The 17,041-nt window shown below is 41.0% G+C and overlaps 1 protein-coding gene across 6 annotated transcripts in view; it reads left to right on the top strand.

The window, feature by feature from the left end:
• Window positions 1-17,041, top strand: part of ttll7 (tubulin tyrosine ligase-like family, member 7) — a 69,418-nt gene that overhangs the window by 40,100 nt on the left and 12,277 nt on the right. For all 6 annotated transcript variants that reach the window (XM_035653484.1, XM_035653486.1, XM_035653485.1 and 3 more), the window contains exons 14-18: window positions 6,996-7,082; window positions 9,463-9,697; window positions 11,610-11,905; window positions 13,228-13,362; window positions 16,733-16,813. In XM_035653484.1, the coding sequence (XP_035509377.1) occupies window positions 6,996-7,082; window positions 9,463-9,697; window positions 11,610-11,905; window positions 13,228-13,362; window positions 16,733-16,813 (834 nt within the window). The remainder of the gene's footprint in view (window positions 1-6,995; window positions 7,083-9,462; window positions 9,698-11,609; window positions 11,906-13,227; window positions 13,363-16,732; window positions 16,814-17,041) is intronic.

The following is a 17,041-nucleotide window of genomic DNA, read 5'->3' as shown; positions in this document are numbered from 1 at the left end:
CTGGGGGTTAAGGTATTTACGCATCATATCTGCGGGGAGTGATGAGGTCGGAGCCTAGACGCCAAAAATCTAAATATGCTGTACTGCTTAATAAACATTCCAAACGTGAGTTGGCTGACTGAACTGTCAGTGGATACCAGTGTGTATCGCTTTCTGCTGATACATTAGCCCCTTTCTCTCTCCACACCATGCAGACACGCATATCATAAGCTCCTGTATGAGAATCTACTCCTACCAGAATTATTGTTTACATATACATTTTTTGTATTGTCTCTTTTTCTTCCAGTATTGCTCTTACACACCCTCTCGCTCCCTCTGTCTGTTGTCGCAGCGATGTTGGACAACTACTGCCAGAGTTTAGGAGCAGAGAAGACAAAAAAAGCTTGCATTTCTGAGCCTCTGCTATGTCCTATAACCAAGGCTGTCACCTAAAGCGGTGATTCCCAACCTTTTTCATTAAGAGACTTCTTTTCTATAATATATTACACTGACAACCCTTTCTTCAGACACACTTTATGGATATTCCATTAATATTCAAAAAAGTACAATTAATCCAAATAGTGAACCTCAGTAACTGCGATACGTTTGTGTAAAACCAGGCACCCCTAGATGCATTTTTAACAGATTATTTCCTGTTTAAGAAACTTTTTATACAATCAATCATAAATACTTAATAGGCTCTTTTTTTTGACAAATTCAGTGATTCAGTGTTTTCTTTTGTCCCTGGCGCTTGGCCATTTTTCTATTAGACAATTTACTTAATTTATTTTACATTTACTTTTCTTCACAGAAGTGAAGAAGTGAACCAGATGCAGAAATATAGTCCTACTGTGTATATTTTTTCAGTTTTCTTACATGGCCTTAAAACCCAGAAGGCTAGTGGGGGTCCCGACCCCCAGGTTGGGAACCACTGGCCTGCAGTATCATGACAATTTGTAAAACTGATCTCACAAACATTATTTTAGTCAACACGCTCTATAGATTGCAATATAAGACCACAAAAAGCAAAGATTTGACTGACAATATTTTAAAGTGAAGAAATTCTATTTATTTCACATAATTGAATCAAATCTATATCAATGGGAAATCTCTACCACCAGCTGAGCAAGCAACAGGTCAGGAGATGCATCTGTCATCATGATATGCCACCCACGCACGCACGCACACACACATGCATACACACACACATCATAGAAACCTGCAGAGACCCACACACAAACATATACACACAATATGCAGACACTTGTACATACCAAAGAAAAGAAACACACATGCATTTCTATTAAGATTCTGTCCACAGAGACAGAAAAGGATGCGCAAATAATGTGGAAAGTGTGCCGCAGTCCTTCATATCTGTTAGAAAGTCTGACAGAATGTCCTTCTCCTCTATCTGCTTCGCTTTCCCACTGTCATTCACTCAGTCTCTCTACAAATATTTATTGTGCCATGTGTATATGAGCTTTTAAAAGCAAATCAAATCCCATACAACACACAACACATATTTTAATGCACGTTCCTATAGGTTAATTATTTATTTTAAACAAAGATCCAGGGACACACGTTTGAACATATACGTGCACATATAGAACACACGTTCACACAAACTTGTGTGTGCTTGTTTGAACAGGGGTAGAAGTCATTGTATGCATATAAATGCCAAGGCCGCAAGCAGGAATGTAGCTTCAGCTAAAAGTAAAGGTATGAAGAGACTTCGCAAAGGAAAGAACTTTATTTCCATACCACGCGACTCTACGGGAGAGAGCGGAGAATAAAGAGGAATGTGAAGTATTTAAATGGTAATGAGGGAAGCACGAGAAAATAAAGCATAAAGCAAGAAGATGCTGATAGAGATGGTTGTTTTGTCTTATTTGTTTTTGATAAAATACTTTTTAAAGTATTTTGACAGATTTCTATTATGAACACACATGAATTAGGATGAGTAGAGTCAAAAAAAAAAAACAACAACAGAAAAAGGCAATTTTCAAACAACAAATCAATGAAACAAAAAGACAGAGAAAGATATTGTGGGATATTAACATGCATGGAGGGAAGAAGCATTTATGAGTAGCAAACAGATGAAACAAATAAAAAAACTGAACTGCTTTTGCAACTGAATAGTAAAAGTGAATACTGAAAATGGATGTTTTTGACAGTAGTATTGACATTACAAATTCATATCAAAGCACTGGGAGGAGATGTCATATGCAACTATTGCAGCTTTTGTAGAAACAAACCTACCTCAACAGCCTCTACCCTTTCGCAGTTTGTTTTTCAATAAGTTAGTGTGTGTCCTTTCAAGAGTGGATTCACTGCTGAGAATTTTTATAGAGATGTCAATCAAAGATTAGGCAGAGTCGAAACACCAGGCAGAGGTAGGTTTAATTTAGTCAACTCACAGAGATGTGGCTCTCGTTCTAAGTCGGAAGGGAGAAAGATAACAAGAATAAAGGATGCTCTAGAGTTAGCTATCTAACATGATCATGAGTGACAGCTGGACAAAGGGACAGTGTAAGATATTAATCTTGGCAATTTATAGTAAAGAAAGGATGTTGAACAGATTAAGTTGAATATAATATTTAACAGACAACAAATAATGCATTAATTAAAATATTTTTCCTCCCATTTATTTAAACATTTGGGCTACATTAGGCTATGTGCATTTTCAAACCTATAAAACATGATTTGAGTTACTTTTCCTGACTTCAGATGGCTTTATTTGTGCTCCTGAGCTTTGCTTTTGCTTAGTCATTGTGCATAACTTCCCATAGTGACGGTAGGGATAGAGTTTACCTAATTTATAGCCTGCATGGTTTGCACTATTACTCAGTCCATCCGGGATTTTGTGGGCTTTTTCGGGGGATTGTTGCGGCCTAAAATGCTTGATTTCACAGCAGCTTTTTAAAAGAAATTGTGATGGATTTTTTTTTTTGCAATAAAATCGCAGGAGAAAGTGAACATTTCAAAAATAGTTAGATTATGATTATTATGATAATTATTGTATAATTCATTAAAAATTGAAGGCAGCTGCACTGTTTAGACAGGGAACATCACACATCTGCATGGTCTGCATCTTCACAACTAGAAATAAGGACGTATGGCTCAACGTTTTGTATAGGAAACTACAATGATTCGTCATATTCATTGTTGCTGTGATCATATTCATTGTTGCAACACTGCGCAGAATTCACAGGGATTGGTTGAATTTGCGTTAATTGTTGCAACCTCAACATGGCAACTTCCTGGAGGGACAGATAACTGTATTTAAACAGTGGAATTAGTTTGAGTGCTGTTGTTGCCTGTTCAAGTACCAATTAATTATCTTATCCAAGCCTATAATTTACTGCACCAGTCACAGTGCTTTCAGATCCAAAATGCATCATCTGATGTGCATTGCCTGTTTTTCTTGTTACAAGGGGCCAGAGTGCCATCAACATCTGTCAGGTCTGACAGACATTGTACCAGCAACACTCATGTTTGCTGCCTTTCAGGGCTTCTCAGGGCCATGAATTGAGAAATGTCATGGATTGTCACACTATCAAAAACAAAACAAAACTTGGGTTGTAATCCTAGTGATAACATGCTGATGCACTGCAGAGCACCCTTTTAGGCTTCATTGCTGTGCTACAGAAAAGCCAGCCACGGGTTACACTGGTTTCTACAGGGTTTGCATCACCCTTCTCCCCACTTCCATTACACATAGGTTGACAGGTATGCATCAAATTGTTAGTTCTGATGTTAGCGATCTATGTTTTCCCGCCCGCTAAGCTGATGTTTTCCCATTCCTCTATTTTTCTCACATGAATACTGAAAATAAAAAAAATATTGTTGAGCAGATGCATGCTCAGCTGGCCTGTAGTGCTCTGCCAATATAATAAAATAGAAGGGATGGCTCGATTCCACTTTTTCATGTCCAGTACCAATGCCAGAACCTTCAGTATCTGCCGATACAGATACAAATCCTAATTCATCTGTATGGATGCTCTTGTCTTAACATATGCTCAAACTGTGAAACAAATATACTACTCCGATGAAGAAAGAAATACACAGCATGAATCAGTTATTCAATACTGCGGCTTCTTCTTATTTAGACTTTTTTCACACAGAACTTTTAGCAGCATTTTTGATTGGTCAACAAGAAATTAAATACATTACATAAATGCTTACATTTCACTCATCTGTTTGATTTTTTTCTTCCTTGAGAGAGATAACTCCACATAGCTGGTATGATGACAACGCTGCTGACAGGTCTCACTCACATTCTAGCTACTGCTCATGTGACACATTCTGCTTATCGACATACCGTAAAGAGATACAGCATAGCACTCAAGTTATCGATATCCAATCCACTTATTTTGGCCAGCACTGGACCAATACCGATCCTGAGTATGGGATCAGCACATCAATACAGCACAAGTACAAATACACTAACTGGAGGTTTTGTTGCTCGGCCTGTAAGCACTGCAAATGTACATTCAGCAGAGTAATATTAAGAATCTGAAAGAGCTGTAATTTGTTTTTCACCTAAAATACCCACACTTTTTAGTCAAGTCAGAGTAGTCCGGTTAAAAAAGAATATGTAGTTTTAAATTTATTTTCTGCTGGATTCTATTTTTTTAATGAATCAATAAGTTATGATTCTTGCTGTAAGAAGACACCGTTCACTACAGAGGTAGTTAAAAGGGTAGTTAACTCTTGGTGAGGACAAGTGCAAAGTGCCTGAAACCAGGAACAGACAGTATCATCCAGCTGCGGAGTAGAGCACTTCTCTGTATTTGAACCTGCAGTTCCAGTCCAACCATCCCCACCTACAGGCAAATAAGTAACAGCAGCAACTGTTAAGAATTTGGAGGTGTACAGATGTGCACCATCTACAGGCAGCCAAAGCAATGAGTGTCGGAACTGCATTTCTTCCAGCTGTTGTTTTGTTATGTATCTAAAAAATTTAACTTGTTTTCTGCTGAACAGTGGAAGTGTCATTGTCTATCCTCTCTCAACCAAGATTATTTTTGCTTTGAAGAAGAAATGAGGAGGGTCCTGACCAGGTTTTATTTGTCTAAAGGAATAAGCCCAGTTTTACCCACAGAAGTTTTCTGCTGGCTCAGGGTTATGTGTTTTTTCTACCATGGAGGAAATAAATTCCTAACCAGTGGAAAGCGACTTCTGACTACATTACCACAGAAATGGATGAGACAGGGTCATCTGTCAAACAGCCAAGAAATATGGAGTCAGAGAAGGGCACAGTAGAAGCTGCCAGCAAAAGAAAAAAAAATGACTGCTTTTTCAACAAAAATGGATGAAAATACAAGAGAAGCTTGCTCTGGACAGGACTACACACTCAGTCCTCTGGTGCCAAAAAAGTACTTGGGTTTGGACAATATGAGCTGACATGTACAGATAATGTTCCCGATAACAAGGTTTTGTAGCAAGCAGCTACATATTATGCGGGCTGACATACACAGTGGGTATAAAGTGTTTAATTTGTAAAGTGATCATTAAAAAACATCATCTGAGCAAGTTTGGAAATACTTAGTGACAGTGCAGCCAGTGATTACTAAAGAAGAGCTCTCTCCAATCTATGGAGCTGCATCATTTGATGTAGACTCCCTGTGTTATAAACACTTCATCTGCAGTTTCTATATATGTGTCAAGTTCGGTTTTCTCCCATGCTGTAAAACATGTCAAAACATCCATGTAATCTTCTTTGGTGCAATTTAACAAGGTAATTGGCCTCCAGTGGTTTTTAAACCACTGTGGGTGGGAAAGCTTTCTCTCTGTGAAAGGTTATTGAGTTGGCAGACTTTTACTTGACTAAAAATGCCTCTAATGTCTAAATAACTTCTTCAAAGCAAGCCAAAGTACTGTTTTCTTACCATTCTAGTTAAATAAACATAAAATGGTGGTTCCTAGCTCCTCAGGACCACTTATACAATCCACTCAGTACATAATATGTTACAGCATCCTATCCCAGCTCAATGGATGGCTGTGCACAATGTGGTATTTCTACTGGGTTACTCAAGTTATTAGCAACTGCAATCTTAGGGACAAATACTGCAGTAAACAGCTGGCATAAAAATTATACATAGTCTGCATTACTTAATACTGCAATTATTAAACTTTAATATCCATATATATATAATGTGAGTTTTGAAATGATACACCCAACTAACTCATAACTGGTTCAAACTCTCCTTGTAATGTTTTTGTTTTCTTTATTTCTTACTGATCATCTGAAAATATGAGGTCTTGATGGAGAAGTACAAGTTATTTATCCCAACACTGTTCAGGCTGACATGTTCCCACCATTACACTCATAAATGCCAGTGAGGTATATATAAACTAAAAAGAGGCAGAAACAGAAAAGTTGTACTTTAAGAAGGAAAAACAAAGACTTTCAGACATGGAAATATGCCACTGTACACTCACACAAATGTTCTTGAGCACGCACACCAACACAGAGCGCTACTGTAGGGGCACAGTGACCTGTTCACAGACTCCAGAAAGCAGCTTGATGGCTAATCTGAGAGAAAACAATCACTTTTCATCTGTATTTGAGCGGCAAGTGGGAGCTTTTTATGTCCCAGACGTGAAGGAACATTAATCACCTTTGCCTGCATTTCAGCTACGGCCAAATGGCCAAGACCCCAGCATATTGGCGATGGCCGTGACGCTACCTTTTCCAAATCCAGCCTCTATAACCACTGCCAAATAGCAATGCTATGTTCAGCCAGGGCCTTTTTTTCTAACCTCCAGATAAGGCACATATGCCTGTGAAGTCAAAGTTTTTATTTTCTCATACCCTATTTTGACATCAAAGTAATTAGGGATATGAAACATCAAAGAATTTTAAATTATTTCTTATCAGTGTATCATCAAGATTTAACTACGCTGTTAGTCGTTGCTGATGCTTTATACTGTGTGCTCTTTGTTTAATAAAAAATCATCACCTTTGGCATATTCTCATCTACCTTGTGTTTTTGCTACATGTTGGTGTTTAGGAGGAAGACATCTTGGATCTGCTGGAGCAATGTGAACTGGACGATGAGAAGCTTATGGGCAAATCCTCCAGGCAACGAGGCCCTAAGGTGGGTGAGAGTGAGAGAAAGGTAGGGAGACGCACAAACCAGGAGAGAGGAGGGAGAATAAGGGCCACACGTCTCAAGGGACCTAAGAAAAAGTGCAAAGAAGAGTGTCAGAGAGAGAGAGAAAGAGGGAGGGAGGGGGGAGGCAGGTAGGCGCAGATGCCTGGAGCTAACGCCCACAGAAAGCACATAGGACGTGATTCAGAAAAATAAAGAGGGGGGTGGCGGGTTAGGCGAGAAAGAAAAGAATCAGAAAGAGGCCCAAAGAAAAGACCCAACTCCCCTAGGGGACAGCTGTCAGGCTGTCTCTCTCGCTCTCTCCGTGCTATCTTTCTTTCTGTCTATCTCCCTCTCTTTCTGTCTCTCTTTCTCTGTCACATACACCTATACGCCCCCTCGATTTCCCACGACAGCACATTACTCCCTCCATCACCTTGCCTCACTCCCCTCCCTTCACCTCTCCATCCCTTTTCTCTCCCTGCACATCTACATCCATCCCTCACTCGAGGGCTAAATTGGCTGGAACACTCAAAGAGTATGTTAGGGACTCGACAGGGCAGTTCAGCACTACATTAGAGGGGCCTTAGCTGGAATGAGGACTTGTTCAGACACAATCACTGTTGTCCAAATTAATTTGGACCCCGTCAGTTTCGATGTTGCTGAGTGTGTGGGGAGAGACATTGAGAGCAGGGGAAAGAAATAGCTGTGACGGATAGATTCACTCCTCGGGGTGTAGTGCTCACAAGCCATCTGGTGAAACTGAACCAACGAGTGTGCGAAAGCTAGAAGAGAGGAGTGAGGCAAAGGGATTAGGGACAGGATTTTGAGGGAAGGACGGGCCGCTACGGTTTGTTATCGCTAAGGAAATGTTTCGACAGAGGGGGCGAGAGATGGAGAGCAAGGAAGGCAGGCAGGAAGTGAAATGGCGAGAGGAAAGAGAGCTAGAAAGTGCCTCCAGGTTTTCTTTTTCCTCTCATTTAGTTATTTTTTTATTGTCTTTCTCTGTTGTTTTGACTCCTGCCATTCTAAATGTGCAAAAAATACACCGTATCACATTAGTCGTTCATTGTGTTGGCCTCTTCCCTCACCTTTCTCTTCAGCTCACGGTTTAGCTTGATTTTACCCAATCACTCTCACTTGGTCTTCACACACGTCACACTGTTTTTCCGTCCTTTCTCCCTCTCCTCATCTGTTCAGTGTCTGGCCTTCTCTCTTTGCCTTGCTCTGCACTGTTTATCCACTGTCTGTTCCTGTCTTCTTTTCCCTCTCCACTCGTATGTTCAGTGTCCTCTATCTGCATTAATTTCCGTTCTCCCACTCTATTCAGTGCCTCCTCTCTGTTTCTCTCCGCTCCCATGCTCAAGATTCACCTTGTCCTCCTCTTTATTTTTCTACCCATCAATCTGATGTTCCCATCTTCACTTTTATTTTTCTCTCATGTATTTAATCTCTCTTTGTCTCCACCCTCCTCTATCAGTCACCCACACAGCTAGCCAGCGGTGACTGTGTAAGCCCTGTGATCACTTCCTGCCCATTAATTCGGGTGGCCTGACAGCACTGTCCCAGCTAACCGTTGAATAACAAATGTATAAATGCTTTATTAATGTCATCAGCATGTCCCCTTACAGGATGTGAAATAGACACTCAGCTTAATGAACTCCTACGTTCATTGTTGTGTTCTACTCGGGGTACAGAATTCAAGCATCTCAGTTGCACTCACATGACATAAGTCTTTTCCTTTACATCTTACTAGCACAAATACAACAGCAGGTTTGTGTCAAAGAGGGAATATTACAAGAGCAGTATCATCTACAAAGACCGTCAGATATGGAAATCATTTAATATCAGAAGAAACGATTATACTTTGAATTTAACCTTTACATATCCAATCAGGTCAAATTTGTTCAAGGTATTAAGCCACTCATGTTCCTATTCATAGTTACAGCCAGGCTTATAAGGGAGTGCGTGTGTAATTGTGTATCTTTGCATAATGAGCCTGCAGGCAAACATACACACGTGGGCGCTTGGGCTAGCGTGTCACCACCAGGTCTCCCAGTGACAGATGGTAATAGGCTGAGGGTGAGGAGAGGCTGAGGGAGGTTGACAACGTCTCAATGTCTTTATGTATAAGTGTTTGTGTGTACTTATGTCCTTGTGAGAGGCTGTTTGAGTTTTAGACCTTTGGAAAGGAGGACGTTATTCCAAAATGAGGTAATTTTGGACGGTTTAGGGTTAGGGAAGCGAATGCAGTGGGTGGAGGGTCCCATGAGGATAAAAGCAGAAGGGCGTCTGTGTATATGTGCACAGATCCGACTACTATACGCACCAATGTGTGCACACTCTTATACGCTCTTATATGTGTATCTGTGTTTGTCCCCGCCAGCCCTTGACCGCCATGCCAGAATGCAGTCAGACACCAAGACGTCAACGACCTGACTACCTGGCTGACTTCACCAGTGGCAGCAGCGCCGATAACTCCTGCTCTTCCTCAGATGAAGAAGAGGAGGAGAGGAGGAAGTCAGGAGGTGGAGGAGGAGGAAGAGGCGGAGAGAAGAGGGAGAAGAAGGTTTCCTACGACCTTGGGGATTGCAAGGAGAAGAACTTGGCCGAGCGCTCAGGTAAAGTGGCAGGATGTATAAAAGTATCTAAGAATGTCTTTATTAGGAAGCGAGAGTGTGGGGGTTTGACAGGGACCTGCACTCTTTCTTTCTTTTTTGCTCTCTTGTTTACTTTTTTTTTGCTGCCTTACTTTCTACTTATTTTGATTGGTCTCTCTTCCTCCTGCCCTGTTTTTTTTGGTTTATTTCATTTATAGCTTGAACCTTCCATCAGATAACAGCAGTTAACAGCAGTCATTTACTGAAAACGTAAAAAGTTTTCCAGATGTGCAAATGTACACAGACACCTACACATTTTAAAGATTTCTGTTTGACAGGAAAAAGTGTGAATGTATATAATGATGCAATGAGGAAATTGGAATTGATCCTCTGATGCTCCAAGGAAATGACATACACTCCAGCCTGGTACACTTTTACACATTTATACAGTTTGAAAAATATTCATAGTTGTACAGAACACATTACCATATACATGCACATGCACACACACTTTTTAAAATACAAATGCTGAGAGTTTTGCTTTGATCAGTACCTTCAGTGCATGCACATACATACTCTCCAGCAGCAGCGTGGGGCAGGTTGTACTGGTTTGAGTCAGCAGGGGCTACATTACAGATGTTCATCTGCCCCCCAGTATTTATGTGCTTAATTGATGTGATGAAATGGTAGCAGATCCTTGGATTTTAATTAAAGTATTAGCGGGGTGATCATAGCCTGTGACCCGTGGGATGTGTCTATGTTCCTAAGTAAAGGAGTGTCCTAGCTACATACAGTAACCAGACACACAAACACACACTCACACACACCAATGCCCAAGGAATGAAAAGCACTTGAGGAAATAAGTGTCCTGAACAGTACAGTTACAGTGAATGGTGAAGAGAAGAAGGAATTTGATTCAAAGAAAAAGGGAAAAAGGACCTCCACCGTTTACCTTGAAGACACCTTGAGTTTAATGCTGAAATATTCCGTGTTTTATAGTAAGAGTGATAAGACTCAAGCATTCTTACAAATTCGCATAAGTTGCATACATCCACTCACTTTCAGCTCTCTGAAGTGAGAAAGAGGGCAACTTTCAAAGCTGCCGACCTTGGAAAGGAAAAATTCTACAGTTGCATTGTGGGCCGCCGGTTTTACTGCTCAATAGAGAGGACCCTTGCATGAGCTCATTCTATTTGTCACAAAATAAGGGACAAACCCATGAAAAAGCCCAACTTTTGGACTCTGTGTGTATGCGTGTGTGCAGACAGAGACAGCAGCCCTGCCAAGCCCTACTCCATACCAAGCCACCAAAGAGCTGCTAGGACTAAGCCCCATAATGCTCTCATTTGGCAATGGCCAAACCTCGGAAGGTTCAGCAACCCCACACACGCACACACACAAACACACACACAAACACACACTGACACATATAATCGCTTGTGTGCACACTCGATGTCAGACACAGACACACACACACTGCACGAATAGAAAACACACTAATACACTGGCTGGTAGACAAGCTGGAGCAGAGTCAAGGGTGATGGAGAGTGTCAGTGTGGGTTTTCAGCTTCATTTTCTGTGTATTTGTGTGTGTTTTTATAGCGCTTGTGTGTGTGTGTGTGACAGAGAGAAAGAGCTGCTCTTTAATCCATCCCCAAACCAGACAGCACTACTATTTAGTTTCTGGTTTTGACTACACATGCTGCGGCCGTTAATAACATACACACGCTGTGCCACTGTGCCTGAGTGTGCTGCAATGGGAGTTTTAATGCCACACTTCATCTCCAAAGCCACCCGGCAACGGAGGGAAAGCAGAGAGGAGAGCTTGACAGTGACTGGGGCACTGAGACAGGATCAGGGAAGAAAAGAAATTGAAGTGTGACAGTGAGTCAGTGTTCCTCCTCCCTCCTCCCTTTCTTCTGTTTCTCCACAGGGCGCATGCACTGGAAACCTCCAATCAAGACGCTCAAAACCAGCCCCGCCCCCTCTGCTTCCCCGACACTTTCTGGTCCAATCAGGCGCTCCATTTCCTGCCCTCGTTCAATTTCCTCCCTCTCATCACCCAGTGAGGTGCGGGCATTGTCCGCCAGGCCTTCTCCTACAGTTCCTGTGGCCACTCCCCTCATCAGGCCGAGCTCTGCCACGCTGCGCTCTCACTCACTGAGTCGCAGTGGCTCCGCCCACCGCGTTCCTCACAGCAACAGCCTGGGGACCATCCACTCCCACATAGTAAGAAATTCACACACACAAAATAGGGTTTACCTCTTTACCATTCAGGGTGTGTCAGATAAATTGCCAAATTAATTTTCAGTAGTCAAGCTGTCATATTGCTCAACATGGCAATCCTCAGCTAATCCACTACTCTAACTAGATTTAAGGTAAACAATCAAGAATTCAAGAAGAATTCATTCCAGTTCTATGTCAGCAAATGCACAAATTTACCGTTGCTGCCATCACCTTTCCCCTTTGCTTTTTTCTTCTTGTGGCATATATTGTATCCGGGCTCACTTAAGCAGCTCCTTCAATACTGTATAGGCCTACTGTAGCCCACCACAATGATCTTCTATTATGTTGCCATCTGTTGCTTTCTGCCTGCCTCCTCCATTCCCCTTCTTTCTTTACAAGTATGCTGGTAACCTTTGGTTACAGTGGAACAAAGTGAAATCGGGCAGAATACTTTTTAAGATTGAGAATAGAGTGGAAAGCTTTTTTACTGTAAAAAAGGCCCTAGAGTGCAATGGTTGTCTGCTTGTATCCTGGCACACATGTATACAAAATGACAGGAGGATTTTTCATCTTCTTGCACACTTCCCTGTGCAAATCACACATATGCGGATAAGTACAAGCTGTTACAAGAAATTTTTAAAATGGATATTGGTACACCAGTGAGTGCATTTCTGTAGCAATAATAAAATGTTATTTTAAGGAGGTTGTTTTTATTCAAAGCATGTTACTGTGCTAACTGTTATGTAAAGAAAATAATGATCTGTGGCTATAAGAGGTGGGAGGAGGATCATAAATTATTGAGCACTTAAATGCCTGTGAAAGTGGCCCCAATATTTTGAAATAATAATGACTAATATACATAGTACAATCATAAAACATTATGACCTGCTCGTATTGTTAATCAACACTGAATGCAGCTCTATACTCTTTTGTGCCGAGGTGCTTTGGAGTAGCTTCTTACATAAATTAGGATTGAAAAAAAAAGTCCATTTGCCTTTATTGGCAGGGGAAAATACCAGGAATTGATAGGTAATTAATAATGAATATAATCACTAATTGCATGTCCTTATATAATTACATCTACTTAGTATACTTTGCTCCAAACCTGAGATGTCCTGATAACTAAATCAGACTCTTGTGGTCTTTAACCAGATTTATATAGATTTCTCTTCCATGGCTGTTACTGACATGCTGTACGTATTGAACACATACTGTATGTTTGGTTCATATAGGTGTTAAATGATACTTCAGTGTTGAACAAGATCTTTTGCGTATTAATATGCATCTGTGTACTCAGTTCTGCGCATGTGTGTGTGTATGCGTAGGGTGATCCCCTGATAAACCTAAGGAGTAAAGAGCAAGAGGCCGAGCTGGTGCGTCAAACTCTGGCCGCGCTCACCGCCATGAGGATCAGGTTTCCGGGCAAAACCGAGGAAGAGGCCGATGCTGTGCTGGATGAGGTGGGTGCACTATTTCTATTGTATTTGTGTACTATACTTTACAATAATCCAAAGTGGACTTTTGTGTGTGTCAAAATAAGTCAGAAACAGTGTAAAAATGTGACAATGTAACACAAGAAAAAGACTGAAATAAACAAGGAAAAGAAGGTGAGTGAACCTGAAGTACAAGTGCTGAACAGAAATCTGGACCCGCTGTATTCCCAGAGCCCCCTCTGTGGCCAGGTGCGGTCGCTCTGCAGCCTAACTAAAAGAGACCTCCTCGCCTCCCTCCACAATAGCCTGTCCACTCTGGCTTGGCTTCCATTGTCTTTCAAATGACCCCTGTGACAACCTGTCGGTCAGTTTGCAGCCCTGCGCTATTCCCCACTGCTCCTTTGTATTAATCAGTGCCTCCTCTATTTCTGGTCAGGTCTTCTTGCATTTTGGTGTGTGTACGTGTGTTTGTTCTATTGCTTAAGCTATTGCTTAAAGGAGAATTGGCTCATATGGCTGACGGTAACATCCTGGAGTCTATGGATGTAAATAAAGTTTATTTTTTCAATTCAACAATGGCTAAAGTGTAACTGCACCCCTAAATTCGTCCAGCTCCTTCCCTCTCAGCAAATAAAAAAAAAAAAATTGCAGCAGAGGACAGCAAAGGACAGCCACTGAAGGGAGCGTGGCTTCAACACCAACCAGAGTGAGTGAGTGAGTGAGAGAGAAGGAATAGCGAGTTTACAGTTAAAGCTCACCAGCCATGTGTCTGGGGGGAGTGTCAGTGCGTGGGATCAAGTCTGGTGGTGGTTCTACATCCGTCAAAAGCCGAAAGTAGATGGTTAGCAACAAGCAATCACAACCATGTGTTACTGTATTACGGGCCATATAGAAACAGAGCAATTTATGTTTAATACATTCTCCAAAAGTCTTTATTTAGTTTATGGGATAATAAAAAAAAATACAACAGAAAAAGTTAAAAAGGATATTGCATTTTTTTTTTTAAGCAACATGAAAAAGCCCAAAGTCAGGCAGAGGCTCACCTTCGATTCACACCAGAAGCCACACATCAGCGGCACAAAAGCACTATGAAAGCGTCCATCCATCCAAGCCATACCTACTCTGACCTCTGTTATGGCCACCACTGTCCTCGGAACCAGCTGTCTGTTTAGCGCCACAGCTCCCACGGTGCTGAAAGGACATCCATCCAGATGGACTGTCTTCACTAGGGTGACTAATGTCAAGAAAATACCACAAAAACCACATTATTATACACAAGACAGTTTTTTAGTAGGAAATGCTTGGTTTTTAAATCAACCTGAATCACATGTGTTGTAACACACATAAGATCCTTAGTATTGATTTTATTATTATTAAGATTTCTTATGTAAGGGTTAGGCTACAACTTGTAGGTGTTATGATTAAGGTTAAGTTAGGGCAAGCCACCAAGTAATTAGTGTAAGCCCATACAACGCCCTCACAGCAGCAAAAACAGTTTATGTGTGTGCGTGACATCTGGGTGTGTCGGGGTCGTGAGAGACAATTACAACCACACCTGTACTGTTAACAAACCCTAATGAGAGCACCATGGAAACGCAGATGAGCAACTGCACCTGTACTGTTCACTCTTTGCCTCGGGAGAGAAGGAGTGTTCACTTGGCATGAAAACAATCTTTGGCAATTTATGTTTCTTATGATTTAAAGTTGAGGTCTAATTGGGCTAATGATGTGTTTGTATCCAAGTAATTGCCTCCTTTATCTTTCACTCAAAACCAGTTTTTTTGTTGCAGTTGGAACCGTTGAAAGGTGAAACGCATCAAGTGTGTTTTGTGCTTTAATTGAGGGTAATCTGCGTATGTATGAAACAAATGTGACAAATGAGCGTGCATCTTATGACACAAGGTTCATAAGGTTCTTATTGAGAGAGAATACTAAACAAGCAAACATGTAACTCTCTGGAAAGCGAATGGAAGTGTTGTATACCATAGTTCTGTTTCTGTAAATCCTTGTGGATTGTTTTTTTTTGTGCATGCGTGTGTGAGTGAGTAAACATAAAGTTTACACTGGAGCTTCCCAATGGGAGCACTGTTTGCAGGGGATCTAGCATGCTACGTGAGAGGTTTATGTGCACCAGTGGGGACATGTAGACTAAGTCAACAGAGCAACAATAACAGTGCCTGTAGGTACACAGTGATATTTGCACTAGGAGCAAGTGCATGGGAATATCCAGCACAGCTTCTGAGCATAACGACACATGCCCCAAGGGTTTTTGACACACCTGCAAAACATAGGGACTGTCTGATAAATAGCCAAAGATCACAACCCGGTTTTTCTGTTATCCCTGAGTTGTGCTGCATTTAAATTCAATACGAAAAGATACCACAGAAAAGTCTGTGGCAGATAAGCACTGTATTCTGTGAATGCTCGCCATGTTACATGTTGATGAAAATGACATCATGTCACTTTGTCAGTCCTTGTACTAAGAGCTAATGTTACTGGTTTAACATGGCTCAAATATCAATAAAAGTAGTCATGTTCCAGTAAAGGTACACAAAATGTCTAAACCAGTCATGAGAAACTGATGCTTTAGTTCTCTGCTTTGAACATGGATATCGTTGTCATTTGACTCCGACAAGAGACTTTTGTGAGATCAAACCTGCAGTAGTTATGTAAAAATGGCTGGAAATTCTAGTCTGATTCTAGTTAAGTAGTCTGATGCCAAAACCACAGAACTACTTTCCCTACACGATGAAGACAAAATAACCAGACAGTGTAGTGATGTGCCGCAGTATTGCCTGGTATCATGTGCCAGATGCCAAACATTGCACAAGCGTTGCAGCTCTATTCCTAATGGTTTTGTCATGTTCAAACATGAAACTTTTCCACAATGGAGACGTATGTGTGAAAGCCAAAAACCCATTACATTAACAGATACATGAACCACCAAAGTTACAGATTCCATGTCTGGGCTGAAGTGTGAGAGAAAGAATGAGTGTTCGACGGTGGGAATTAGCTCTAGACTTCATCCGTATGTTCTTTGTCTATGTCTGACATGATCTGGACAGGAAAATTCTTTACCTTTGACCCATGCCTATCCTGAAGTTTAAAATGTGTACGTACTTGATTTATTTATCTGTTGATTTTATTGTTTTTGGTAGCAGTTAAACTGCACAGCACAATGACTGGCCTGTAATACTGTAGTAACCCTGGATTTTGATAGAGGATTGCTGAGAAACAGCAGATGTAATAAAACGGCAGTCGAGTAGACTTGCAGTGTTCTTTTGGAAAGGAATAGTTACAACTAAGGAAAATATTCCTTAGTTGTAAGGAATAGTTTAAGTTTTGTGCATGTTCAAAGCATTATTTTTCACTTTTTAAACCGACATTTCTTCCACAGATCCTTGACAACTGGAAATACCATAAATCAAAGGTGGCATCCTATTGGTTAGTGAAGCTGGACTCTACCAAACAACGGAAGGTGAGTCTTATGATGGAATCAGGTCACAAAATATCTGAGCAAATTCACGCGCAACTGTTTGGCTCCAAGTCTTCGGTAGCTACGGATGTCCAGCAAATTGTAAAGATCTGGCAGATATCTGTGTTTGTCTGGTTATTAACACTTGATTAGCTTGATAACAATTATTCACAGTGATGTTCACACTTTTGCCAGAGACCATGCTTCATTTATTTATAGATAGATAGATAG

The sequence above is a fragment of the Morone saxatilis genome, unplaced genomic scaffold (assembly GCF_004916995.1).
Source record: "Morone saxatilis isolate NCDOM2014 unplaced genomic scaffold, NCSU_SB_2.0 Contig12, whole genome shotgun sequence".
NCBI classification, from domain to species: Eukaryota; Metazoa; Chordata; class Actinopteri; family Moronidae; genus Morone; species Morone saxatilis.
The sequence above is the reverse complement of the archived record's forward strand: the minus strand, read 5'-3'. Positions and strand labels throughout refer to the sequence as shown.